The 27,459-nt window shown below is 34.1% G+C and overlaps 1 protein-coding gene across 5 annotated transcripts; it reads left to right on the top strand.

The window, feature by feature from the left end:
• Positions 1-26,431, top strand: LOC133204451 (FMRFamide receptor-like). Of its 5 annotated transcripts, none has more exons than XM_061340178.1 (2): positions 1-166; positions 25,038-26,431. In XM_061340178.1, exon 2 carries the CDS (start codon positions 25,092-25,094, stop codon positions 26,247-26,249), a length of 1,158 nt encoding a protein of 385 aa, XP_061196162.1. In that variant the 5' UTR covers positions 1-166; positions 25,038-25,091; the 3' UTR covers positions 26,250-26,431. The 5 variants fall into 5 exon arrangements, with proteins under 5 accessions (XP_061196162.1, XP_061196166.1, XP_061196164.1 ...); XM_061340182.1 differs by lacking the exon at positions 1-166 and adding an exon at positions 12,861-12,879; XM_061340180.1 differs by lacking the exon at positions 1-166 and adding an exon at positions 13,903-13,992.
• Positions 26,432-27,459: the final 1,028 nt, after the last annotated feature.

Below are 27,459 nucleotides of genomic sequence, written 5' to 3'. Positions count from 1 at the left end.
AGTCGATGAGTGTCCTCAGGCAGCCATGTGTGTCAGTTAGTTATAGTCTTGTGTATTAAACAGGGTTGTGTAAAATTCGTCGGCTCTGCACTTTACAAGCATCTCAACAAATACGGAAAAAGTAAAGAGTGTATTGCAGAGACGGGATATAACGAGACTCATTTAGGTAGGTTGTACAATTCTCTCTCTCTCTCTCTCTCTCTCTCTCTCTCTCTCTCTCTCTCTCTCCATCATTTAAAAAATTCAAATGTATGTCAAGGATTCGCCCTTAGTAAAAAGATAAGATTGATGTATGATGAAAAATGAGAATTTCTTTAAAACAGAGCTATGATTTAAACTCAAGATATATCAAATGATGTTTCGTGTCTATTATAAATTGGAATTCAATATATATATATATATATACATAACAGAAAAAAAATTCTGAGCTTGTTTAAATTAGAGATGGATCTGCACTTCTAATCACTTACAACAAAACCCACAGGATCGACTTAATACAGCGGTTATCTAATGATACGTCGAATGCTTATCGGCCAGGGATCCGATCTCTGGCCGGCGTGCTCTCGGAGTAACCGGATTACGTTACCGGTATATTGAGGGAGGTCACGTCATATTCATCTAATAATTGATCAGGTCAGTCCACAGAGCATTTAGCGCTTGTTAGAGACCTCAATTTTTTTTTTCTAGGAGAAAAAAAATTAGTTGCCTTTATCCAGAATTACTCGCCAGACGTATTATTTAAATTCCGAATTTTTGTGATTTATGATGAAATTTAAGCTAGGTTTTTAAGACTTTTTGACGATAAGCGTGCATGTTTAGAACTTCCTCTTCAAAAGCCCGGGATCACTAAGTGTTATCATCCGGCTTCTCTTAATACAGACTATTATACGGCGTTATGATAAAGGAATGACACCTGGTATTATGAACAGATTAAATGCTATGATCATACTGTAGATTGGTAAATATGAGATATGTCTTCTTTGTCATTCAGCCATGCATGGTACATATTTAACGACTAAAGGCAAACGGTTTATGCAAGTATTAAGAAATAGTTTCAACTACACTCTTTTTTTCTGTGAAAGTGATACAATCCTGCTGCTTTTAAAGAATTTATAATCTTTGCCAAGAAAATTAAAACTGACAGCCCATGGTTTTGCGGTGAATAATGTATAAGAAACATCTTCATTACTGAAATTTTCCTCTTTTTAAAGCAAATATGCAGTTCTAACTGCTCATCACAAAAATGAAATCTTCTGCAACAAATTGGGGAAGCAGTTAATTGTTTATGCGGAAGTAAGAAATCAGCTGAGAGGCTTTCTACTTCACTCTAAGAGGTGTAGGAGTATTTCTTTTGTGACGTCACTTAACGCTCAACACGCTACACATGTATTATTCTGTTATAGGGGCATCTTATGTTCGACACTTAGTAAAGAAACTAATCGTTCTCCTAACTAAATGATAGTCTGTCAGAAGAAATATATTGGTTGGCATCGGATACTTTACTGAATGGGGACACAGAGGGGGGTTTGAAATGGAGTTGGAGTCTGAGCTAGATAAAAATGAAGGTTTGAAAAAGTTATTTCAGTCATTTGAGAGGCTGTAGGTGGATTATTGTTGATAAAATAAGTAGTAGAATTAGTAGTTCTTTGATTGTAACTTTATTCGTAGTATATGGAGTTATAATATCATCTGAGCTGAAGGCCCAAGTTCAGTTTAACCAAATTGTCGGGTGTCTCGGTAAACTCTGTATACAAGTACATGTAGATCAGAAAAGCATAAGCTTGTTTTCAAATTCTTCTCCAGAGCCACTTAAACAATAAAACTATTTAATTTTTTTCAGTTTATACTGTACTACATGTATATATCAGGTAATAATAATGGACCCGATTTTTTTATGATACCAGTAGATCGGGAGAAAACGGTCTTTTGCTCTGAATATCATTAACATTGTACCTAACTGAAATTTTTAAATCTTATCTTTTTTTTTCTCTTTCTGTTTGTTGATTAACTAATTTTCGACCAAATGACTCTTTAAAATCCTGAAATAGAAATTGGACCCAAAATATTTTAATTTTGTAATCTCCTTGAGCTTGCGCAATACATCTTCGTTCCTTCCAGGTCGATTTCGGAGAGATGATCCTCCAAATCGAAGAAATTGAATCCGTGTTCCGTTGATGAACGCGTGTTGACGACTGACAGACACATCAAAATTAAGAAAATCATCACTGTACTGAAAAGAACCATGACAACAAAATGAATTAATATAGTCCAGTAATAGGTGCTGAAGTGGGTCCCGTGGGGGTATTTTTTTCTTCCCTTGTAGAGTTACTGTATATAGGTGTGGGACGTTTTTTTAGGTGTGGGACGTTTTTTTTAAACATTGTAAATTGTCTGAAAGTGTCAGAATCTTTATTGTTAACAACTTGTTAATCGTATTTAAAGTAGATTCAAAATTTTATTAATTTATTTTATATTTAATAATCCGGAAGACAAGCCCCCATGTTCTGGTTCATAGGTTGTGGTAACAGCGATTTAAGTTTGCAGTTGCAGCGAGCCTTACCCATGTTGCTCATTGGAAATATCATTGGTTGTTCATTGAGTATGAAAACAGATCAAAAGATTTACATGTGACTTTTTTGTGATATATCTCTTCTTATCCTTGTTCCTCTTTCACAGTTTTGGGTTTCCAGATGCGTAATACACAGTTTTAAGTAAGAGTTTTACATTATCATGCATGTACTTGTATTTCAGTTTGACAATCACATATCCACTGGCAAAATATTTCCTCACGATTTCCAGTCAAACACTCAGTTGATGTGAGCTTCAGTGCACAAGGTCACAGTCACTTTTGAAAGATTGCCAGATATACACTTTAGTTGATTCTCCAATCAACAGAAAGATATTTGCTATTGTACGCAAATCTCCGAAGAGTATGAACAAAGAACATTGATTTTAGACTGCAATTTTGATTTAAGCAACATCACTTCCGTTTAGATTGATCCTTTTCACTCTGCAAATATTAAATTCATAAGCCTAGTTTTAAAGTTTCATAGCAGAGGCTCAAGCCTTCTTATAATATTTTTGTTTATAATTATAATCATATTGTGCAGTTCCCCGGACGCCAGACTTAAAATTACATGTTCCACAGTGAGTTACAAATGGTAAAAAGACTCTATATATTTACGATCTGCGTCTGAATGAACGTTCATTGAAGAAAATAAATAAATTCAATAAAAAATAATTTAATAAAGAAAATAAAAAAGGGGGGATTGCGATGGGGTTTTTATAACAACAACATGCTACTAAACCGTGATTTAAATGCTGGTTTTCATGCAATTCTTGTAGGTTTATCTGTTTTAGGGAACCAGTTTTAATATAAGGAATGACTTGTCAGGTATATCATTGATATATTTCTTAAATCTGGTTCTCTGCCCGATGATAAATGTCTATTCTCGTAAATCTCAGATAATAATGCTTCCAATCTGTAAACATTAAGCACTTTAAGGCTCAATAACCAGTGAATAATATTAAGAACTTATTCAGTAACCAACGAATACTTGATTTAAGAATTAAACATGACTTTGTAGTCAGTGAATAATTATATTTCAAAAATTAAGTCACTCAGTTACCAGTGAAAAACTAAGCACTGAGTCAGTTACCAGTGAATAATTAAGCACTAACTAAGTAACCAGTGAATAACTAAGCACTGCCTCAGTAACCAGTGAGTACTTCAGAATTAAACACGACTCTGTAACCAGTGATTATTTAATTCAAGAACAAAGCACTGACTCCGTAGCCATTAAGTAAATGTACTTAAGTTAAGAATTAATGCACTGCCTCAGTAACCAGTGAGTACTTCAGAATTAAACACGACTCTGTAACCAGTGATTATTTAATTCAAGAACAAAGCACTGACTCCGTAGCCATTAAGTAAATGTACTTAAGTTAAGAATTAATGCACTGACTCAGTAACCAGTGAGTACTTAATTTAAGAATAAAGCACTGACTCATTAACCATTGAGTACTTAATTTAAGAATAAAGCACTTACTCAGTAATTAAGGAGTACATGATTTAAGATATAAACACTGACTTTGTATCGAGTGACTACTTCATTTATTTGAGTAAACAACTACTTACAGAATTTCTGTATAGTCTACGTACTTTAATCAATCATTGACTTAACTTCCAGTGAGAACGGAAACAGTTGTCTTTGACTACAAGACTTTACTAGTTAATTACTATTAGATGATACTTCTTACTATATTACCAGTACAACCTAATTATCAGCGAGTTTTGACTTGTATGGCCAATTAGCACGTATATACACGTCAATGCATCAGTGAGCAAATAAATCAATCAGTAGTTCGATCGTTGAATATAATTTTGACCATGACACATTAAGGTAGGCATATTTAAGGACATATGACACAAACAAACAAAAAAAAAATGGATGTCTGGATTGATACATCTTTTTGGAACTATTTTGGTTGTAAATATTTTGAAAATATTAAGAAATTATAGGATGTTCAAAATTCTTCTTGTTTGCTGTCACCCTCGTAAATCTATACAACTTTTTATCACTTCACAGGACAGTATCGAGAAACTTGGAATGAAAAATTAAAATCTATGCGGCTAATTTTATTTATTTTACTTATGTAAACAATGGCTTCAGTTTTTTTTAATGATTTTGAAGAAATTTTGTTTGTATCATCTGCTCTTAAAGAGAAGAATGAGAATCTCGTGCAACATGCATGGATATAATTATGTCAAATGGCCCGTGTATTTGGTTGATAGCGCTTTCCTCAATCAACCTTGTATTTTTGACATCTGCAAAGGTCATTGTAGCGTTCAGCACTTTATTTCTAGAATTGTTAATGAAGAAATCAACTATTTAATTAAATCACTAGATTAATGAATAATGCATCTGTTCTAGCTACTCTGAATTCTTGTTAAAATATTTGTGCATTCGAATGACTAAAATTGAAACGTGTAACTTGTCGGTATGAGGTTTAGAACATTGTTAAATGAATTACTCCCTGTAAAATGAAGATATATTGAAGACAGCTGATTGTGAAAAACTAATCAATTTACTTTATATTGATTTCGTGTTTTCATTCTTTTAGAAAATTCATGGATCACTTTATTTTGTCTTGTCTGATCGTAGTGAAGATTATAAGAGCATTAAAATAACAATTCAGAAAAATTTTATTGTAACAATCTTTCTATCTGCACCATGTTCTTGTTTGAGTGGTTATGGGGTTATAACCTAAAAAGTACAAACAGACCAGGCCTAAGGAATTCATTGCTATTTCTGAAGGTCAGACCAATAAAAGGTCCAGGATACAAGAAATATTTGCTATGTAACTTTGGTTTACGTAGATGGGAGGTTACAATGACATTTCCCCTCACTAGCATGAAAATGTTCAAATGACATTTTATTCCTTCCGTCTACTGATTGTACATGTAGCTAAGATTTAATGCTTATATTTACGTGGATTGGTAGTAAAAAAAAGAAGAAAAAGGAAAGAAACATTTAAGCAAGTGTCAAGCTGTTTCTGTAAATCTAAGTCCCTGTAAAACTAATCCATGTACATTCCATTGTTTGTAGAAATATAGTTTCGTAGTTTTATTTTTATGTATTTATTTATTTTTGTTGTGGGCAAAAAAAAAAGAGATATGGGAAATTGTCACACTGTTTTTAACATGTCGGAACTATCTGCACAATCTTTATTACACACACACATGCACAGATCTGTGTTATTTGTTTCAGAAGAAAAAGAATTAGAAAGCCCCGCTGAAACGGAATCGTTTGAAGATGCCATCTTGTATATAATGAAACGTATACTAATATGCGATTAGTATTTTTGTAAATAAACTATTGAAAGATCTTGTAATTATCCTTTTGTTTAAAAAAAAATTGAATAACTTTCTAATGAACTAATAACGAGTAACTAATATCTCTACATTCGTTACTATTAATGTGCCTTGACAACCAAAGAGCCGCAGACTAAATAACTTTTATAGGAAATATATACTGGGTACAGAGTATATACATATACCTCTACGTAATATTAAAGAAGACGGTTATCATTTGAGTGATTTGACCATGATATTACCTTTTAGTATTGAGTCATATTTTCTGACATGGGTCAATCTTTGTAACAACAAGTCCTCCGCTATACGGCTCTGGGCCAGACAAAGAATCAAACCCTGTAAATGCTCTGTCCTATATAGACAGGTGCTTCACCACTTGCCCTCTATGTTCACGAGCGATTGAACCGTCCGACATTCTTCATGATTGATTGGAGATGCACAGACATAAATTGCAAAAAATGATCAGTAACCGTAGGGAGTGACAGTAGAAAGCTTTACTTGATTTATCATAACAGAATAAATGTATCGAACTTTCATGATATTTAAATATGATTTATCATAACTCAGATACATGCACTTCGCTATTACATCGCAACAGCTGTATATATCTGTGATAATTCAACATCTGTGTATTTGTTCGTGACAAAATTTCGGAGAATACTTACTTCTGGCGAGGCATGAATTTCGCATGAAATCAAGTACATATGATTAATAATAGTTCTAGAACATTTTAGAATTACTTCCCTCGTCAGAATTCTCGGACGAATAAAGGGTAGAAAAAGTAATGCATACTAAATCATCCCTTACTGTCTTTCTTGTACTAAAATATTTAAATCAAAGTACTGATAGTATACGGTGCAGAAAGACGGGGTTAATTTATAAAGATCATGATTTTATAAACTTCACAACTGTTGTAGATTTTCATAGGGTTATAATACTATGAGAATTTCAAATATTTACAATTATCGTGAAATTAAAAAAAGAAACATTGCAAACAAAATATTAGATCCACTCTGTATCACAGGTGCTTGGGGACGAGACCCCCCCCCCCCCCCGTGTTCCGTACCCCAAGGGTTCTTTGACTTTTTTAAAATAAAATATTTTTCTATGACATATTCACAAAGTATTACAACTGAAAAATCCAAAATTTAATCTAAAACTTGCCTTTTTAAAAATTCACACTCTCTGATACTAAAAGAGTTCTCTTTTATTTAAAAAAAAAGTCAAAGAATCTTTGGGGTACGGAACACGGGGGGGGGGGGGGGTCACGTCCCCAAGTTCCTGTGCTCTGTATTAGATTTATAATCGAGGTACCTTATAGCATTGTCCGAATTTAACAAGGTCCCAATTAATCTGACGCAGTCTAAGTAACAGTAGTTTGTGTATATATAATGCAAAAAGGGAAAAAATCAAAATGCTTTGCCGATATCTTTTATTTGAGTAGAAAAATCTTCAGATTACTTTCTTTTGTTTGATTTAGCATGTTTGTCTTTTGAATTTCTTCACTCTTTTCTATTGCATAGATTCAATCAGATTTTTAATCAAAATATTATTATTTTCGATTTCCATTACTGGAACTCTTCAAATTAGAGGCGCGTTTGGTCGTCTGACTGGGACAACCAAGACGTAGCGGAGAATACAAAACATCTCAATCCGATTTGGAATGTTATATGTATTTGTCATTCCCATTTAAGAATAGGAGAACCAATAGACATATGTGAGAGTGCGAAAGCCCTGAATTTCTTATCCATTGATAAAAATCACGACATTTTCGAGGCATGTATATTGTATTTGGAGATGGACCGTCAACACTTGTCAAAAACTTCCTGTAAAAGATATAAATTGCAAATTGATATCGTTGTCGTTTCTACTTCTGATGCATGTAAAGTCCACAACAATACAGAGTCTCATTTGCATGATTGTCAGGCGTTTTTTTCATCGCCATTCAACATATTACGTGTTGTTACGATTGTCCCAGAAATCCGGCGAGATTTGTACATTTTTCGACTTTTTCACAAAAGAGGGCACGAAGAATTATAACTCTTCCATGGTGGAAATTGAAAGTTATGACCCTCTCTTAAAATACTGACTTGTATCTCAAAAGTAAATAATGGGAAAATGATTGATATTTTATCCGAAAAGTAAGTAATTGAGTAGCAGTTATGAAATAGTTCCTTGTAAATTCAATATCCAGTATTTATGTAAAGAAGCAAATATTTGGATGAACTATTTATGTTTGTACCCAAATAAAGAAGGAAAAATAAACGGCAGTCACTGTATTTTAAATATCTGTCTTGCCATCCTTTCCTACAATTTATTTTATAAACGAATAATCACAACAAAGGATGTAGTTGAAAAATTATTCATCTGCATTGTCATTGTCTGAAGTCATTGTCAATTTTTTTGTTTCCTTTCTTTGCTTTCATTAGTCGGTGACCAGATTTTGTTTCTCTGTGCATTCGCTCATCTTCCTGAATATTGCATGTTTACTTATAGAAGCAATTTAATCATTAAAAACTTTTGTACTTTGGAGGTAATACAAACTGTTTGGTAATGGCTGTGCCCAAGAAATAAGATTTTCTTTTCTTTGGAAAACAGTGATAGCAGATTGATAGGCCATTGTTTCCTGTCAACTTTTGTAAAGAGTTGTTGCTTCACTTCAACTCAGAACCTTTTAAAGACACCAGAAACGTATTATTTTTCTGAACAAAAGAGTTCTTGAATCGACCTACTGACATCATTGGTCAGATTTTCATATTTGGACAAAAACGAATTGCATCATATTGGGAACATGGTCAAACAGTATTGGTATCGCGGATGACGGAAGAGACCGCAGACTCAACCATGTGCTTCCGACAGTGATTCTATTATCGTATTCAATCTTTAGAATTAAAACTTAATAAGCCAGAGAAAGACAGAAATTGAAACCATAGTATTAACATCTACAATTAATAATGGATGATTCTACCTACCCATGTTATCAATTTTCACAATGAGAGACAAAGCAGACTTCATTGTAGATTAAGTGTTTCCCGTTTCCCCGAACTGATTGTTTTCAGATCAAGACGTACTATCACTTTCGTTTCAATGCATTGTTGCCAGCTACAAATACATCTCTCATTGACAACTACAGTTACATATCCTAGACAGCTTCAGTTATATATCCTAGACAGCTACAGTTACATATTCTAGACAGCTTCAGTTATATATCCTAAACAGCTACAGTTAAATATTCTAGACAGCTTCAGTTATATATCCTAAACAGCTACAGTTACATATTCTAGACAGCTTCAGTTATATATCCTAAACAGCTACAGTTACATATTCTAGACAGCTACAGCTATATATCCTAGACAGCTACAGTTTCATTTTCTAGAAAGCTACAGTTACATATCCTAGACAGCTACAGTTACATATCCTAGACAGCTACAGTTACATACCCTAGACAGCTACAGTTACATATCCTAGACAGCTACAGTTATATATCCCAGACAGCTTCAGTTATATATTCTAGACAGCTACAGTTACATATCCTAGACAGCTTCAGTTATATATTCTAGACAGCTTCAGTTATATACCCTAGACAGCTTCAGTTACATATCCTAGACAGCTACAGTAACATATCCTAGACAGCTACAGTTATATATCCTAGACAGCTACAGTTACATATCCTAGACAGCTACAGTAACATATCCTAGACAGCTACAGTAACATATCCTAGACAGCTACAGTAACATATCCTAGACAGCTTCAGTAACATATCCTAGACAGCTACAGTTACATATCCTAGACAGCTACAGTAACATATCCTAGACAGCTATAGATACATACCCTAGACAGCTACAGTTACATACCCTAGACAGCTACAGTTACATATCCTAGACAGCTACAGTTATATATCTAGACAGCTATAGTTACATTTTCTAGAAAGCTACAGTTACATACCCTAGACAGCTACAGTTACATATCCTAGACAGCTACAGTTATATATCTAGACAGCTATAGTTACATTTTCTAGAAAGCTACAGATACATACCCTAGACAGCTACAGTTACATACCCTAGACAGCTACAGTTACATATCCTAGACAGCTACAGTTATATATCTAGACGGCTATAGTTACATTTTCTAGAAAGCTACAGTTACATATCCTAGACAGCTACAGTTACATACCCTAGACAGCTACAGTTACGTATCCTAGACAGCTACATATCCTAGACAGCTACAGTTATATATCCTAGACAGCTATGTACAGTTACATTTTCTAGACAGCTACAGTTACATATCCTAGACAGCTACAGTTATATATCCTAGGCAGCTACAGATATATATCCCAAGCTATAGTTATATATACTTTTGACAGCTTTGCAGTTATATATCTTAGACAGCTACCGTACCATACTAGACAGTTACAGTAACATTTCCTTAAGACAATTCTAGTTGCATCTCCTGGACAGCAGAGTATACGCTGCAACTTTTACTTAGTTTTCCTTATTGATACTATAGTACAATGCAATACGAGTTCGCTGTAACTTTTACTTAGTTTTGCTTATTGATACAATGCATTACGAATTCTCTGTAACTTTTACTTAGTCAATGCATTACGAGTTCGCTGTAATTTTTTACTTAGTCTTGCTTATTGATACAATGCATTGCGATTTCAGATATCTCGGTCATTTTTTCTGGTTGATGAAAAGTCTAATGGCCAAGTTGTTCTTCGATAAAGTCTATCATTTAGATTTCTTTCTAAGGTTAAGGTCCTTTCCATGTCATCCAGACCCAATGTTGAATATAGATCTCTCTATGATCAATTACAACAATGGGACATCATTAAAGAACTGCTTTTGTAATCAGAATCATTGACCGTTGTTCACACAATCCACAATATTCTGATGAATGTACACCAAACTCTGGCTGTGATTAGGTAAGTATTCGTATACCATAAAAAGTATACAAACTAAAATAACAATGCTTAATCACAACTATTATAGCTGTTATTGATCTCAATTTAGTTTAATATTGCTGGCTTCAAGACCATAAACTGAGAATAGACTTACTCAGAATATTAATTCTGAAATGTCTTGATTTATTTCATGCACATATTCTAACTTTGCCAGTTTGTATAATACTTGAATACAAACCCATGATGAAAGTTTTGTTTAATTATAAAAATGATTTTAAATTTATATTGAATTTGAATTTTGACTTAAGTCTGTTCATAGTTTATGGTCATGAAACCTGGTGTATTTGAGGGAAAAAAGTATTTCATATTCATCTAAAAGAGAAAAAAGATATCTCAAAGCTTTAAGTAACCCTCCCCGGATGTAAAATGTTCAATAAAATGAGAGCTGCGAGCTTAATAAATATAATGCTAAAATTGCTATCTTTTCCAGCCTTTCCATATTTTTGGCCAATCTTGGTATGTGTTCCCTTTTAATTTGCAAGTGCTTTCTAAAACTCATTCATTTTTTCATTAATATATTTCCTCATCTAGTTAAATAGGATTATGTAACGTGGATTGTATCTTTGTATTCATTCCATAAATAGCTTCCTGGACAGTTCTAAATAAAATACAGAGATATGAAGTGAGATATAGAAAACTGTACATTAGGGAATTTCTAAATGCATTTATGTGTATCTGGGCTACTTACTAGTATATTTACAAAGTCACCCCTATAGCTTTAATTGCTTGTATTTGTTTTTACTACCAAGTTAAACGAAACGACACTGACAGATTATCTAATGGAGCATGAGTCTTTGAAGTAAGGAGGAAATTGGCCAACCATTAAATCATCCTCATTTGTTATTCAATCTTAAAGAAAAATCAGCAGTGAATTTTTTACGGATAACATGTCATTATAAACTTTTAAAGGCACATTTACATGGAATGGGTGGTAAATGACGTCATGCAAAGACATTTGTTTTAAAATAATTTGCATATCACAAATGGGGGATCGTGCCAAAGGAGGTTTACTACCATCGGAAATTCTTTGGCTGCGTTTGTCAGAATCACTCGTTCCCGTGTCTGATGATTATCTTCTGAATTATTTCAAACACCGTCTTCAATGAGACGGAAACCGTGAGGTGCTGTCAAAACAATGATAAATAGGCATCATCTAATTTTGACATCTTTTAAATATTTTATTCTTTCTGAAGAGGAAGTAAAGGATTTGTTATGTAAGTCAGGTAGAGAATATCAAGGGCGGGGGAGATGAGAAACACAACGGCAATGATTGGGTTCATGTCATTAGGCACTATCCTAATCAATCTATGTTTTCTCTTCTCAAATGACAACAGCCTTTATATAAGCCATTCGGAATATTGTTCACTCGCTGTCATTTTCTTGTTGTAATCTGAAACACTTTGACATACAAATATATTCGGTCAAATTTTATTGTTTCTTAAAACAAACGACTTGCTTTGAAATCTTTCTCGAATCTTTGTATACCTTTCACTCAAAACAATAAAACATTTTGAGTAGCTTATTAATTGCATACTTTAGAGGTGATTTAAAGTTAAAGACATCTGTGACAAACTGTTATGTTCTAGAATATCAATGGCTGTCTACATTACTTTCATTGGCGACATCTGCACCAGTATTCGTGCTGTATACCTACAGTTACTATGACATCGAAGTAAAATCCAGAGATTGTTCCTGAAGCTGGAGAACGCATATTCACTTCCGGTTATGAGTAACTCAACAGTTTAATCAAGTTCTTATCTAAGTGACACCTTTGCATCACACAATTACAGCTGCACGATGCGTTGCGAAGGTTCAACGTCACTTTTTTTTACTCTTCAGTGATATAATTTGTACACTTATAATAGTGTAACAAGAGGGTTCAGGAAGTCTTGTTCTAAACTTTGAAACACTACCCTTTTGGTTGGACTTTTTAAATTTATAATTTGGTTTACCTATGTTATCAAACCGTTTGAACTGAAAAAAATATCTTGAGGGTGAAGAAAGAAAATCAGCAAGGTCATCGGTATTTTGCAGATCTGAGGTAAGTAGTACACGTCTTAAACAAACAAAAAGGTTGACTTTGCAACACTGAGCACTTACTTGTGTTTTTATTGTGGCATACGTAATGACTATAAATCCTTCATTTCTTTCTTGTATGAAGCATTTGCACTCTGCGTAGGTCATACAATCAAATTTATTTCAAATTTATTGTTTTTGGTTTCAAAGTTTCAAAGATTGACATCACTTTGCAATGATTGTAATTTTTACAACATTTTAAATTCATGAACAACTTAGCCTCTCGGGAAAAAAAATGATTCGTGATGCAAAAGGAGTTAGAGATAGCAATTATACATGAAATTTTTTTAACATTAATATAAACGTAAAAAAAAAATTGTAGCAAGAAAATAAATTTAATGTTTTTTAATGAGTGTCATTGAAACTTGACACAGATTATTCCATAATTTAGACAATTAAAGAAAACTGCTTCACTTTGATTCTTCTCTTCTTTTTTTTTAAATAGAAATAAGATATTGAATTTCATTGAAATACAACAAACCACGAAATGTCTGATTGCAGTAAAACGGTAATCACAGCGATGTCGAGAAAACGAATTGGAATGATAGAACCCGCTAACATGTCTAGTGTAATTCGGTCCGGGAAAGCAGATCTTCATGCAGTTACAAAACTGTTATCAGTTTCTCGGTAACGATTTTGTTACAGGTTGATTAAAAGACATTGACGGTTATCGCAACCGTTCATTAAATCATCTTTATCGGTTTTTAAACGTCCAGTGAAGTCTTGAAGAAAACATCTGTTAAAGTCACTTCGATCTCGTCTTTGAACACTCGTGCAGGTTCCCGATTATAATGTACACATGGCTGAGAAAAAAGATAAACTTCTCAGATTTTTAAGTAGATTTGCAAGATAAGATTTCCCACTTTTTAGCGAGCTATTTTTATATATAAAAAAATAATTTTAAAAAGTGAAAATTTCGTACTATCAGTAATTTTTTGCAAGATAAAGTGTGCTTTGGTGATGACTTAGGTGGCGCTAATTAATGTCTACATTGTCGTGAATAAATTCATGACTTTTTGCCATATACATGTACTGATGTTAACTGTTGCACGGAATCTGTTAGGGGAACTTCTCGACGGTAAGTATGTCTATTTAACCATCATTATCCATATAGAAATGTATATAGGTTGGCCTGCAATTTGAAGGAGCTGTAATGTGTTAGAAATGCACAGACTACCAGTAAACCGTCATACTAATTATTGCCATCATTTTCACTGTCGAATAAGCACAAAATGTAAACTTGGCAATGACAATCATATGTTAATTAAAATATTTTTATGTTATTGAAGGTGAAAAACGTAATTCATCTCCGTTCTAATGACTTCTATACGGAGTTGCTATTTGTGGTTGAAGAGACAATTTGTCGCGTTCTTATTGTTTAAAAATCATGCTTGTTTACTTTTGTTCCATTGTCAATCCAAATAAAGGTAATTATTTCGGTGCAGGAAAGGATCCAGTGTCTGTCACAAATGTTCTGTAAACTACTCTCCTTAGATGATTTTCCTCTTTGTCACACCAAAGCTTTTCCTATTTATAGAAGTTAGTATAGGTCCCGCAAACCTACGGCGCTATACATGGCGTAAAAAATTATTGAATAAACTTGTAGTGCAATATCTTTAATTGAAACAAAGATGTTAAGCATGAATAAATGACTCCTCACATTTACTGTAGGAATTCAGTTTTCTTGCAGCCATTTTTGGCATTTTTTTTTCAATCAGATGTTTTAACATCCTAAATTTTTACCCTTTAAAATTGATTCCATTTCAAAATATCACACATACCCATGTTACATACATTAAATTCCGATTCATAGAAACATTCTTTACTGTGGTTAATATAATTACTTTTGATTTTTAAATTAATATTGTATACAGTTTCTAAGTCAAGAATCTTTTTTATACTTCTCATTGTATAAACACATTAAAATTGGTTGGTCTGCAAATTAGCATTTTTTTTAAACTATGCAACTGAAATTGATATTAGAATTAAAACTTTCTACACCAGTGGAAAATCAGGAAGTGTTAATCACATATTTTTTTTTATTCCTTATCAGCTTTTCTACGGAAGAAATACACAAAATTCGAAAACTTCATGAATGAATAACGTTCTCATGGAATTCGTGCAAATCAAAATTTCTCGTAACATTCATTGACGAGTGAACTTTGAAAATACCAAAGTTTTTGTGCATTAAAAGAAACTTTTAGCAATTTAATATTATATTGTGTATATAATTAATTAAATATAGAAAAAAAATCTAGTATATATAAAACACCTTTAATGGTGTGAAAAGGTTATAGGAACAAGTAGTCGCTTCAGTTGAGCGCGAATTAATGATTAAATTTGAACGGATGTTTCGGGTGGAATCAACCATGCAGATCACTGAGATATCTTACATAAAAATAGATAATCATCTCAAGAAAACTATCATTATAATCACAATACATGCTTAGAAATATTCATCAAATATTTCATGAATATTTTTTTAGCAAAAGGGATTGAATGACGCGCGCGTGACACGCGGCTGAAAGACGATAAAACTTGCTGAAATGCCTTGATGATATGTTTAAATTAAATATATCTCTGATTTTGTTCCTGTCTCGTGATGCTCTTCTTATGTGCTTGCCGGAATTGTTTTGATTTTATATACTGGTAAAGTAGATCATCCCACGCAGTATTTTAATTAACTTAAATTAGTATATTTGTAAGCCAATTTTTTTTCTCCATCGAAATATGATCATTTCACTTTAAGTACCAATTTGTATCAAGTTTTACGTTTAATGTAATTGTCCTTAAAAATCAGTTATATTTGGGGATTAAAAACCGCTGAAAGATGATAACACAATTTGTTTCAACTTCTTATACCACGCATAAAGAACGAAAAACAAACAGATTATGTAAGAAGACTATGACTATTCCATACAAATTATACAAAACAGCATTTTTTTATCGACAAATTATGAAATATCGTCCTGATTGAACCATGGATAATGTGACAGTTCTAGTCTGGTATTTATCAAATGAGAAAACATTCAGTTGCATGGTGACTATCACTTTACTTAAATAAAGAATTGTGAGGGCTTGTGACGGACAGTCATCAGGTCTGTGACCCGGACGACGTCAGTAGCCGCCATAAACACGGTTAGTCTGACAGGGTGTGCCGCCATTACTCACCACATCACCTAACCCACGCCAACACGCTACCAATCAAATTAAAGATTCCCAACGTCCACTCTGAATCGGAAGTTCTCAGACCCATGATTGTTTAGATGCACAGAAGGAAACATGGGTTGATAATGCTCTTAACAGTAGAACTTATTCTTTTATTCGTGATAGACCTAAGTGAATACGGTAACAATTAAGGTATTTTTTTGGTCTGGTCAGTCCAAATAAAGCTGGCAGTCAAGGTTTTTGTTCCATGATTAAAAAACGAGAGTGTCTGCTTCGATGACAGACAACTGTCTATATAGCATGGCATTTTTAATTCTGCAAGTCATATCTGTTTACATACATGTTCCTTGGAGAGTTAGCTAATAATAATTATAACTATTTTCCATTAGTTGATTAGTAGTTACAAATCTGTAAGAAAGTCGCTTGAGGGGTACCCTTGAAAGTTAAGAACAATTGAGGTTAGAGTTTTTGGCATCAATGGATCAGAATTAGATACATACACACACAAATTGCAATCAAGCACGAGATGTCCCGTTTCATGTAAATTAGAACAGAACATATCAAATAAAAGCAGGCAGAGCGAACGATATTTTCCAATATATGTAGAGCTATAGCCCGAAGTTAAAGCAATGTCCAATAGAGGAAGATGAGAAATAATAAACCGAAAGAAGAGGAAATGAGCATGTCGGGTAATATATTTCCGGATCCCAACGGAAAAATAACTCAGAAGTCATAACCTGTAATCGACAGGCCTTAAAATAAGTGGTCATTGGGGGGGATGATCACTTTCACTTGTATGTAAACTTCAATAAGCTTTCCCTCTATCTTCACATGTCTCAGTCTGTATACTGTCACGTGACAACATAACGTTTGCAATCCACGCAAACTCGACAGTCCCATTATGTTGGACTGAATCGCCAAAGATTAGGTAAGAGTTGCCAATCACTGATAGATATCTAACATAAAATGTAATTTTAGCCCAGGTAAGCAGAATACATTTGGCATGACAGCTAATTAATAATTATAGGTGCAGTTAAATTAATATTATACACATCTGAGATAAGGATACACCGGCCATTCTTAGTAGGAATATTTGAATACAAATTCATCAATAACATAGTTTTGATAAAGATGATAAAATTCAGAACATGTTTTAAAATATTTTTTTTAAGGTTTCGAAGTATTTTTGCTTTTCTCCAAACAAAAACGATTTTGAAGATTTTAAAAAGTTTAATCAGCCATACGCTATTTTACAATGGTAAACTTGTTTTAAATCTCTGAGACCTTCATTGTTTTCTTTTTCAGTGGTGAAATTGAATTAGAAATTCCTTTTCTTTATCTTTGCCCTTTGTATCTAATTAACGTTACCTCTGTGGCTCAGTTCACACACTGTCAAGCTGTCAATAACAGATTTTTTTTTTAGAAGTGTTACACATCGATCTTTGCATAATATATGTTCGTCAGATAATATACATGAATAAAAAGTGTCATATGCCTGAAAAGGAATCCGGGACTGTAGATTACCTTGTTGGGGCCCGGTCTTGTCAGGGGGAGAACTTACATGTGGTTTCCTTGTATATCTGTGGTATAATCCTACCTGTACTATATTTGATAATTTTCTTGTTTGACAATTCACCTCCGCGATCAAGTCACATTCTTGCATAAGTTGGTGAATCGATCAAACTAAATCACAAGATGACTTTATAATTGGAATTGATTGGCGTTAACGTATGACAAATAGATAAATAATGAAGGTTCTAAGGAAATATGTTCATATCAATCAGAACAAAAAGAGAAAACATGCATTGAAATTCAAATCTATTTACCAGATATTTCAGAATTACATAAACCACCCTCTAATTGTTTCATTAACAACTTGGGTACAAATCTCTTTCTGTGAAATGACATCTTTTCCTTAAAAAATAATTCATTTGTATTTAAATTTTCATTCACTTACAAACTAGCGACACTTATAGTCTTGTCACATCTCATTGATACAAAAAGTTGGGCACCATATAGACGACCATCTTGATAAGCCTTCTGATATACGGATAAATCTAATTAATCGTTAAAATATCTGTTGGCTGGGTTTACCTTTTCACGTTTTTCTTGGCGACGGTAATATTCGTAATTTATGAGAAATCAGCATATGACAGTTTAAGATAGGAAAATATAAACTGCTACTTCTGGAGTACTGGTATTAACAGAGAGCACCTGCTTTTTGACATTAAAAAAACAAAAGTTAAATCCGAGCATTCCTCAGTAACGACTGTTGATCAGCCGGCAAGTAATGAAGATGTATATTGCTCGGCTCCCATTCATTGCCATTTTCTCCATAACCATCACCATAAACTACAAGTACAAGCTTGTTGAAACCACTTATATCTTTGATAGGAGAAAATTTAACCTCTGTTTCTTTAAAAATTGATGTGAAAATGAAGCAATTAGAACTTAATATATCGTACTATGCATGGCGTCTCAAATTGCGCGCAGTCTGATTGAAATTGCAGAAAATAGAAAAAAAGATTGCTTTTTATAGAATGAATTGTCAGTAAGTTGGGTTTGGGTAATTGGTGAGTATGGTCTATTGGGCATCTAGAGAACGCTTCTTTATCTGAGTGAGATTTATCTGTTTTCTAAAAATTGCCACGAAGTTCCTCTATACTTCCTGTTTATTTTGTGTACTGTCCGATTCCTGGTGTTAAATACACAAATGCTATGTTTCCATGATGTCCGCCCATTTTTGTTCATGGGTATTGTTCTAGGGTACGTCTTGGTTATTGCAGTTTTAGCTTGTGGTAACTAGGAATGAAATGAAGAGACTCAAATTTGGATGCACGAACTAAGGACATTGAAAATTCAAAGATTGTTTAAGTTTTTCCCTCTAAACCCCCTTCCAAGCTTTCAAACACCTGTCGTATCTTACCGTCTGAAGATTAAACATCCTAGAATGAAGCAAAGCATTTTTTCAGAATTGATGTGTGTCGGCTACAAAACAATTACAAACAGAATAATATTATCAATTCAAACCTTAGTTGTTTGTTTTGGACACAATTTCGTGCATCTTGATTTAAAACAATTTGATAGAAGGAGATGGGTTTCAAAATTTTCAAACAGTTATGTCTATAGATCTTTTTGGATGTTGTGTTATTACGTTTATACAGTTTTGTAATCTTATAAACTTTGGAGATTTAAATGACGTATCACAGACTGCTGGACCTCACTTGTCTAAAGAAAAATTATTTGGCTACTTATTTCACTAAATTAAATTAAACCAAATCTTTAAACAAATATTGACCACAGTTTTCTCGAGTCATTTGGCATTGTAAATAAATTCAACAGGGACCTGCGTAGATTAACATTATCTTAGCAAAATCAGAAGACTTTGGACGTTTTCTTTCTGAAGTTCATTTTCGATTGGTCAGGTCGCCAGCGGGCAACTGATGCGATAAGCCATGACATCCACATAAACTACTGACGGTCCGACTCTATGTCCACTCGCTGGCTCCCTTAGATTATTTCCTTGTGACGAAGGTCCTAAATGCTTGAAAATGACCTTTATATAACCCAAGTGGAAAATCGCAGTATTATCTATCCACTCATGAAATCCAATAACATAACTATCCTGAAGAAATACAGTCGTCATATTGCGGAGCGATATTTTCCCGATGTGAAGTGATATGGTCAGAGGGGTATCGTATTCCGAGATTAAAAGCCCTGGTACTTCCGCCGGCACTAGGAGGCACTGTCCCACTGCAAGCTCTCCTTTTACAGGTCCACTTAGGGGAAACAAAAGCCGGGTCTTAATCCGCACATAAGTCCCATTGATTGCAGAACAATATTGGTTATTATGCTAATGGCCGAGAGATATGAAGGTTTCATAAAAACTATCGCACCGTACACCTATGTAAAAGCACTTTTTTGTTCTACGTGAATACGTCATATTAAATCGTATTAATCTACAAAACAAATACAAATACTAAGTAAATTTTCTTTAAAAAAATTAAAGGCAAATTCCTAAGTGAATTGAATTTTTCGAAAATCTTTTGAAAGAGCCAGTGTCGGTCATTTTGATTTTTGGGCTATCTGCGATGTAGTACAAGAGGCATTAACCATGTCTGTTTTTGTAAACTCCTGGCAATTTATATGTATGTTATTCTTTTACAGTTCTTGATTATCACAACGTCTCAATGAAACGAATTTTTAAAAAGCAATTTGAGGCGATAAAATATGCTATAGTGTTATCACAGAAATATCACTCTGATTAAAACAGGCGAGTAAGAAGTTCTTACTTAGCTTTCGAATTCTTCTTAAAATAGAAATGAAAAATGTGCTAAAGCAACATTTGGGATAAGCACAGTCGAAGCTTTCAAAAATTCTTTTTTGAGTCTGAGTCTAAATTTCATTGAGTTTGGTATTATAAAAGGGATGGCAGGACCCTCGGGACAAAAACGTCATAGATCTGAGGAGATGATATATTTCTTTAGATGATTAGTGTACAATGTGTTGATTCAAACGTTAAACCAACCCCCTAATCAATATTTAATTTGAGAGTGGAGGATGTCCATTGCGTAAATAAGTTTTAATCGTGTAAACTTTAATTCCACAAACTGAAAGTTTGGTCCACGTGAGTAGGTTTTTAATGGGACTCTAAGTTTGGCGGTGCTCTATCTGGGAATATACAGAATCGATAGCGGTATATAAAACATGGCAACCTCTCGACTTCCCATCACACAGCCTAAAAACGCTCCTGGCCGGAAAATGACAATTGTTTACAGTCGTTGTGTGTAAATGCATAGTAATTTTTAATTGACTTGATCTATGTATACTCACAAAGCCGACTTTCTTCTGTGACTTTTTTTTTGGATTTCTGTGACATAGGTGAGTGTTAAACAGTACAAAACTTTTTACTGTTCGTTGCATTAAAAAGATCTGGTAATAATTTTTTCTTTCATTGAGTAAAAACTGTAAATGAAAATTTCAATTGTTTATATTCGTAACTCGAGATGATTTAAATGCATTTTAAACTAATGCGTGTAAATGAAACTTGTTCCGTAACAATTAATTTTATTCTGTTTGTTAATGAAGTTTAACAAGGCAGAATTATGCCTGGACAGCTGCAGAAGAGTTTAAAACGGCTTGGTCCGCGCAGGTCTGTTGAGTATAATAATCAATGGACAATGGTCCGAATAGGCCGCACCTACATAAACTCCTCAAACAACGAATTCTGTTTTATAAGTAACACCATGTCGTACAGTGTATAATTGGTATTACTGAAGTGGGGGTTCAAGGATTTTTCATCTGATAATAAGTTTCTTACTTAGGGTGTATTTTACGCGGAGAAAGTTTGGTGGATTCATCGAAATAATCATATTGCACGTTTCTTGTTTTCCTTTCTAAGCGATAATCAAAAGTTTACAAAGATCTGAGGAATTAACTTGTTATTCATGCACAGAGAGGTGTATGTTTTAGTCGGAATGCCGACAAAAATTCTGGTAAGTGACCAACAAATATTGCTTTAAATCGCGTAAAATTATAAAGTTTGTACAGATCATCGTGATTTTCTTGCTATCGGACTGATTCTTTCCCTAAACATAGTTTTCCGATTTAAGAATCATCAGATAACTGGATTTGTTTTTCTCTCTCTGTTGGTTTTGTTGTTGGTTAGCTACTGGAATTTTTGAAAAGCTTTTCTGACCCCTTTGTCTCTGGTCAGAAATTCTTTACATGGAGGGAGATAAGTTTTAATTTGTTTATCTTTTTCTTGGCTTCGTTTGAGAGATAAATCACATGGGATGGAAATAAGATTAGTGATCCATCAGTGTTAATGAACAGAATAGATAATTTTGTTCCTCTCTGTCATAGAATATTTATATTAATGTATGCTTTCAAAAATGCCTGGATTTTCCCCATAAATTTCTCTACCTTTTTTTTAAAAAAGATAATTTTGGAGTATTGTATGCTTGTATACATATTGTGGATTTGATAACGATAACAAAATCGTGACGTTAGGTAGATGTACTACCGACAGGGCAGTGGACTTTTGTCCTTGTGGCTCTAAACGTGTAATATTACGCTGAAAGTTTTCTAACTTTCGAGAGATTTTTGCGTAGAATTCAAAATGTTAATGTATGTCCTTACAATGTCCCTCGTTATATAGTTTGTTATACAGTTGAAACTAAGGCAATTAAAACCATTTTTTTTTAAATTGAATGTGGAATTGCCTGTTATTTGGCAGATGTCTTTTTCATACAAAGAATTTTGCATAACGAATTTTAAATTTTGGGAGATTTTAAACCTTCATTGTAAACTTTGAATTGAAAACAAACGTTAATTACTTTAGTGCGTGGTAAAAAAAAATGTAATTAAAATATATTTGAATTATTTACACAACAATAACATTTGAGGGGAAAATACGTGAATAATTATTTCTCTTTCAAAACCAAAATGAATTGAAGACATAAACATCATATAAATTTCTGAAAATACTAACAAATGCAGACATGCTTCGTTCAGAACACTTAGCATTTTACATGGTTACTACAGCATGTCAGATTTACGAGTTGCTCTTTTCATCCTTGATTCGTACTTCTTGTGAAATTAAAAATATGCATAAAAATATCAAGGTTAACCTTGGTAAATGACCATGTTTCCCTATACCACGTGACTGTAAACGGGGTACGGGACACATGATCACTCAGGTAACACAGTACATTAAGTACAGAACTATCACTGTCATGAGAGAGACAGACTTGACCAAAGATTCGCCTGACGTGACACTAATATGTATGTTTTAGATAATGAAAAACCATATTTAGATCCCTACGTTAGCATTACGCAAATTCCCAAAGCTTTGATAGGACAATAAAAAATGCTGAATCAAAATTAATTTGGAGACGATGGTTTTGTAGGACCGTGCGCTGTGATGCGCGTTCCCAGGCGGCTTGTGATTGGCTCGCTCAGTGGTTCAGTTGAGTTCTGTCTTCCATCAGCTGTCCACCAACCCCTAGTCTACGCTACTTATACTCTGGATTTATATCAAATATATTGCAACAACATTTTTCAGTTACATTGATATAAGACATGAAATAATAAATCCGAGGAAATTTGGCGTAAATTATGATGATGTTTCATCGACATACATGTATATATATTACCCATGACCGATGAACAGTCTTCTTACTGATTGATGTGCATCTCGTGTTCAGAAGAATTCTTTCCCGCAAATATGCTGAGACTAGCTGACATTTAGAGAAGTGATCAGTATCTTTGTCAGAAATTAACGTTTTCGATCCCTATCCCCTCGCGATAAAGATGTTTTTATCCGTTACTGAGTGAGATACGGGTCAGGAATACCGGGGCTTATATGTCTCTGATTTTCACAGCTTCTGACATTATCTCTATTAATTACTTACAGTGTATACTTTAACATGATAAACTTTTGATCTTGGTTATCAAAAACCTCTTAAAAGTATGTAACACTGCATTATCACAAGATGTTTGGATAAGTTTGGATAAGAAAGATCAACATTATGTCCACGACTCGCAAGCTACATGCTTGTCACGTGGTGTCTTGCTTGAGATTTTAATCCAGGAGATTTATAGATGTATTTTAATAAAGTAGAGCAAAAATTAACATCAGTCTGAAACCCTTCTGGGTTTAAAAGGAATGTCGTATTTTAAGAAAGACTAATTTTCAGGCAGGTACTCGTTAATCAGAAATCAGGGGATTAAGATCCTTGTCTAAAAGTGTACATTCTAATAAAATGTTATGTAAACATGTTTATTTTGATAAAAATCTAAAACACATGTTTGCTGATATATATATATATACTATTTATCTATGAACTGTTTATTTTGATCCCCCTCCCAGCGACATCGCATCACGAATCGAGACCAGTCGTTGCTTGGGGTCGTACTCCGTGTAGATTTGAAGGGGAAATGAGGTTTCTGTCAAAGAACGATAAAGTTAAGACAGAAATGATTAAAACTCGGCGTGAATCAAATTCTGAAAATGGTTCAGCTTAATCGACAAATTAGTGATGCATTAGAAGTACGAAGAAAGATTGGAGGACAACCGCAAAAAGGATGCCAAACACAGACCGAGAACCCCGCCATCTTAATAAACAAACCAAGCTTTTATCACAAAAAATATGTCCCTACATTTTGTTCCTTCAATCTACGATTGGTAATCTTTTCAAAATAAATCACAATCTAAAGAATATTTAACATGTTGTGATCTGCATGTTGTGAATTCTACACCAGATATTGCTAATACATTTATATCTTAAATGAAAAAAAAATGAATTGGGTTTTGCTGGAAATAGGCGTTGTGTAAACAAAATAATCTGATGAATTCTTATCTTAAAGGGAATATTTAATACTGATGAAAATGATTTATTCATTGATCCCCACCTCCGACTTTATAAATTAGTGCACCATTTCACTCGTGTCCCCAGGCAGAATTCTTAAGCAGTACTCTTAGGAATACTTTCTGTATAATTTCTGAGAAATATTGGAAAACTGGCATTATGACGCTCTAAAGCAGGTCGGACACTGCTATATGTCTTCCAATTTCAAGTTCACACCTCATGCCTTAATTTGTGCGCTATAGCATATGGCCATCTTTACATGGAACACGGTTGTTTCTTCCGTGCAGAATAACCATGTTCTGCAATAGTATTTTGCCAACAAATCGTTATATTTGTAAGACAGGGGTGATTTTTATGAAGTAACTCTGTGTCTCTCTGATTCTGGTCACAGTGTGCGCCCTCCTGGAAAACATCACTTTATACCACATATCCCTGTTTACCAAGTTCACAATCTTCCCGCTAATACAAAGGAATTTTCAAAAATGATTACCTGTGATGAAATTAAATTTGATTACCTATTTATTTAGAGCTGTACAGAACATTGAGATAGTTTAGATTGATAGTTTCATTCATTTCTTTCCAGGAACCCAAACATCATGGTTTTAAGAACTGAACCTTCTCAGTAGACGCTATCGCCATGGTAGTCTACGAGATTAACTTTGCCCTCAACTTGTCGTATGGCGACGCAACTTTTCTACAGGACAGCGCCGGAAATGACACCGCGCTCCAGAGAGCATTCTATATACAGTATGTCGTCAATGGAATTGTCCTTCCGATTTTGGCAGTCTTTGGAGTTTTTGGAAACATTCTAACTATGATTGTACTGTGGCGACGGGAAATGCATTCAACAACGATCTTGTTCTTGCGGGCGCTTGTGTTGACGGATACGGGGATCATTGTGGTTGTGGCACTTACTGTAGCACCATTTACATTGTCTTTCTTCCACCCAGAATTGTGGTACTTTAAAGATGTGATATATCCTAACTTATATACCCCAGTGACTTACATAGTGATGGTCATCCAACAATGCAACGTGTGGATAACGGTTTCTGTAAGCGTGGAGCGATATATTTCTATTTGTCATCCATTCAAAGCAGCTAAAATATGCACGAAGCGAAGAACATGGATTATTCTGATTGCTATATGTGGAATATCTATACTTTACAACATTCCAAGGTGTTTCGCAAGCAGGTCTAAACCATCATGTTCCCCTAATGACACTCGGCAGTGCTACCTGCTCCGGGACACTGAATTTGGTAAAACAACATTTTATACAAAAGTGTATATGGTGTGGATGTATGCTGTCTTAATTTACATTGTTCCCCTGACACTTTTAGCTGTGCTCAACTGTTTAATAATTATGGAACTAATGCGCATGCGTGCAAGAAGAAAAGGTACAAATATTCAAGATGACAATGAGGCTAATCTTAGCCTTGTCCTTGTTTTAATTGTGATAGTTTTCATTTGTTGTCAGACTCCAGGACTTTTCTCACAGTTTGACTTCTTATTCGACCCCATCGTGTTTCTTGAGTGGATAGCTTTTGGAAATACTCTTTTTGTGACCAACTCGTCGGTGAACTTTTTAATCTACACAGCTGTGGGTAGACGATTCCGCAAAGTGTTACTCAAGATTTTCAAAAAGATATTCGGACATCCGATGTTTTCTCGTTCCAGAAACTCCGGATCGAGTTCGGACAACGAGTTAGAAACTCTGCGCTCTCATTTGTACAGAGACTCGGAAGTGACGCAAATAAACGATATACAAAAACTGGAGAAAATGAAACTTACTTCCTGAAATCGTGTGATATTTCATTTAAGAGATATACTCAGACACCATATTGATTTTCATACTCATCTGCAAATATAATTAATCAACATTTAGTTGTATTTGATCACAAATATGCATTGTTTATATTATTGATGTTAATCATCAGATGTGTTGGTGTTAGAAATACAGATTGAAATTTGAATTCCAAAGAGCATGGGTTGATATCTAGTTGTTTTCCCCTACAAAATTGTTTTACGAGTTAAGAATAATGTCTGCTGCATAATTCAGAAGCACACTTTTTTCATGAGCATGAAATTCTCACGGGCCATATACAGCTTAAGTACTGCAATATGCTACAGGGATACCATTTCTACAAAGCGGATCGTCGAGAGACACATCACCCTTTAAGGGAGATGAATTCGAAACTGCAAAATTTATTCAAATATTGCGTCGCTGTTCGGTCCTGTTCTTAGAACGAAACGGTTATCAAACATGCACCAAACAAACCAATATTAAAAACAGAAAACCACACAAACAATGTGACATGAAGCAATGCAAGAATACTAGATTTTAGCCAATTTTTCGAAAAGGCACGAAAGACAAAATGTATTTGCTTTAGAACATTCCTAGATGCAGATCTGTAGCTCGCTGGTCTGAAAAATCGGGATGGACGACCAGAGAGCTACAGTGCCACCCATTGAAAAAAGTGTTTATTTATTCCATACAAAAAATGCGTTGTTTCTCGATTTATATCTCCGTATATTAAAACTGCAATATCAAAATATTACTAACCGCGTGTTCCTAGCATATTTTTACACTATTTTCCTAAAATCATTGCTAATTAGTAATAGCCCCCTTCGCCTATTTATACTGCCATTTTGGGTGGTAGACAATTCGGCCCAACACGCTTCGTGCAAATAATAACTACAAGAGTATAAGGAATTTTCGAGCATTTGTGCAATTGAGGTAAGAATTTGATTAAATGAAACCAGGACCAAACACAACATTCTGTGCGCAATAAATCTATGGGTGGCAATGTAGCTCTCCGGTCTGCCAATACTTTTTTTTCGGAGAGCTACAGTTCTGCTACTAGACCCTTCCTAGACCCGTGTCTTACCAATGTATACCTTGACAACATAGTCCAAGAGTAAATTTGAGAAGTTCAGCCACAATTATTGTCGTGTAATCTGCTGTTTATTGGCAATAATAAAAAAAATTGCGAAATACAAGGCAGAAA

This window comes from Saccostrea echinata, unplaced genomic scaffold (genome assembly GCF_033153115.1).
Source record: "Saccostrea echinata isolate AGI-Se365-2 ecotype Australia unplaced genomic scaffold, CSIRO_AGI_Sech_v1 ptg000053l, whole genome shotgun sequence".
NCBI classification, from domain to species: domain Eukaryota; kingdom Metazoa; phylum Mollusca; class Bivalvia; order Ostreida; family Ostreidae; genus Saccostrea; species Saccostrea echinata.
Note: the sequence above shows the minus strand (reverse complement) of the source record. Positions and strands in the feature narration are given on the sequence as shown.